The sequence below is a fragment of the Cryptomeria japonica genome, chromosome 8 (assembly GCF_030272615.1).
Source record: "Cryptomeria japonica chromosome 8, Sugi_1.0, whole genome shotgun sequence".
Classification (NCBI taxonomy): domain Eukaryota; kingdom Viridiplantae; phylum Streptophyta; class Pinopsida; order Cupressales; family Cupressaceae; genus Cryptomeria; species Cryptomeria japonica.
In genome coordinates, this window is record NC_081412.1 from 233,277,472 (window position 1) to 233,280,103 (window position 2,632).

The window sequence follows — 2,632 nt, forward strand, 5'->3', positions numbered from 1 at the left end:
TTACATCATGGTTAGTGTTATAGTTAGTGTTAAGATTGTGATTAGGCTTAGGATTTAGGGTTGTGGTTAGGATTATGTGTAGGGTTATGGTTTATATCATAGTGCTATGATTAGGGTTAAGGATTAGGGCTAGTATTAAAGTTAGGGTGTACATCATTGTTAAGATTAGGTTTATGGTTAGGGTTTGGATTTACTTCATGATTAGGATTAGGGTTAGGGTGATGATTGTGGTTAGGCTTAGGATTTAGCATTATGGCTAGGATTATGTGTAAGGTTAGGCTTAGGATTTAGTTACAGTTTACATCATTGTTTGGGTTAGGATAATGGTTAGGGTTTGGATTTACATCATGGTGAGGTTTAAGGTTCTGGTTAGGCTTAATTTTTGGGTATATGGTTAGGATTATGTCTACAATTAGAGTTTATATTATAGGGTTAGGGTTAGGGTTAGGGTTAAGGGTTAGGGTTAGGGTTAAGGATTTATTTCTTGATTTGCATTGGTTGCAGCTAACAAGTTTATTCACTTGTTAAAATAGCAGTCTTGCCTATAATTCTAAATAAGAATTAATAAGTTGGAATTGTTGAAAATAAAAGTGACCCTACTGATTTTTTTTTAAAATGTAATAATTCTAATTGACTTCAAATAAATCTTCAAATCCAAATAATAATAATTCTGAACTATTTTGAAATAGATTAATATATCTGTATAATTTACTCTTTCCTCCAACTTTCATGTGCACACCCTTTACATTACAAGAATATATATAAATTTATACATAATTAACTTTTGAAATAAAATTACTTTAAAACCAACTGTAAATTAAATAAATCCAACGTATACTTTATTCGCAAATACATCTTATGCATGTTTTATCTATAACTTCCCTGGATCCTAAAATACACTTTATTCATTCATGCTTTATCTTTGTTTCATTTAAACACATATGATCTCTATGCCAGTCTCTCTTTTTAATCCCACCTTCCCTTTTCATTCATCAACATTACAATATGTATTTCCCATGATTTATGGGAACTCAACTGCATAGTTTCCATCCATCCATCAATCTTTATGTATTCATATCTCGCACTCCAAGAAAAGTACTGTTCAATTTGAATCAACGGCCATCTAATTTAACATATTAAGAAAAGTACTGTTCAATTTGAATCTACGGTCATATAATTTAATATACTAGGAAGAACTCCAATTTATGATAATTTTAATATACACTTGTTCTAATTCTCTTGATGAATTCTTCTTCCTGCAGGTGTGCTTCTGGAATTGTAATAACAACCCACTCATAACAAATACTGAAGTAATATGACTGATCTTAAGAACAGGTGATCATTAATCCATAACAATCAATCTGCATCTTAAACAATGTTTATTTATAATAATATGCCACCCTATGTATAAACAGTTCAGAACATATACCTACTAACATTTGTATTCCAAACTTTGCATCACTGTGAGATGCTTCAACGTTACTATACATTACAAACCAAATAATTTTTTCAATACAAAAACACAAACATTTGTAGCATCAATGATTACATTCCACTTTATTCATGATATTTGACGTTCACTTAGATATGCTATGGAAGAGTGAGGTCATAGAAGGCATAACCTCAGGAGCCCTTTTGCGCACAAATTTTCTCATTCCATTTTCTGCATATCTCTTTCCCTCTTCCCAATTCTTTGGAACTTCAGTGTGACGATTTTCTTTTGAAATTCTGCCCACATAAAATCCTGTTAAACCTTGATGACAAAATTGAAAGCCTTATCAAAAAAAAAAATCTCAAACATTTTTTATTTGTTAAAATTAATTTATTTAACATGAAAATAGATTAATGATGTCAGGTTTTCATAATCTATAATTGAATATTACAATTGTTTCTGGATTATATCATGTAGAAGTTTTTTCATCAATTTTATGGAGACTGGTTATCAGAATAATAATAAAGAGTTCAAAGAAATCAGAAATGAAAAAACCTCCTAGACAGTGTAAGTGTAATTCAGAAGCAATTGTAATTTAAAAATAGATTATACCTAACATATTACAATGAAAAAAAAATTATTAACAATTTAACATAAACATTTTGACAAATAATAAACTAATTTGTATATAAATATCTACATAATGAATATTATATCTAACTAGTACTTTACATCTTTGAATAGTAGTTAGTTGATAAATTTCTTTCTTTGCATTTTACTTAAGTCTTTATACTCTTCAATAGTTCGAATAGTCAAACAATTTTGTTTCAATCATATAACTCATATAAATATAAGGTAGTCTTGTTTTCTCCAGGTAACTAAATAAAAAACAATCAAACAAAATAATAATTTTACATTTTATCCCCATCAAAAGCACATACCTGACATCAGGATTTGTTACCAAATTCCGAAGCAATTGGAATACACACATAGTAACAGCTACACTTGTGGCTGCTACAAGTGGATATACCTACATACATACCCATAAAAGCTTAAAACATATATTAAAGTAAAAATTTAGGCAACACAAATCATTGGAGAAATTATTAACGTTAAAGAGAAAGGTGACAGACCTCTGGTTTCATCCAGCGCCCCATGATTGACTTTAATGAAATAAACACCACAGATGATATTTGGGTT

The 2,632-nt window shown here is 29.4% G+C and overlaps 1 protein-coding gene across 1 annotated transcript; it reads right to left on the bottom strand.

Annotated features, from left to right (window-relative positions):
• Positions 1-1,339: 1,339 nt before the first annotated feature.
• On the bottom strand, positions 1,340-2,632 carry LOC131077689 (uncharacterized). The gene is made up of 3 exons (XM_058015224.2): positions 2,566-2,632; positions 2,374-2,462; positions 1,340-1,728 (listed from the first exon to the last, which is right to left on the bottom strand). The coding sequence occupies exons 1-3, from the start codon at positions 2,587-2,589 to the stop codon at positions 1,578-1,580; spliced, it is 264 nt and encodes an 87-aa protein (XP_057871207.1). The 5' UTR covers positions 2,590-2,632; the 3' UTR covers positions 1,340-1,577.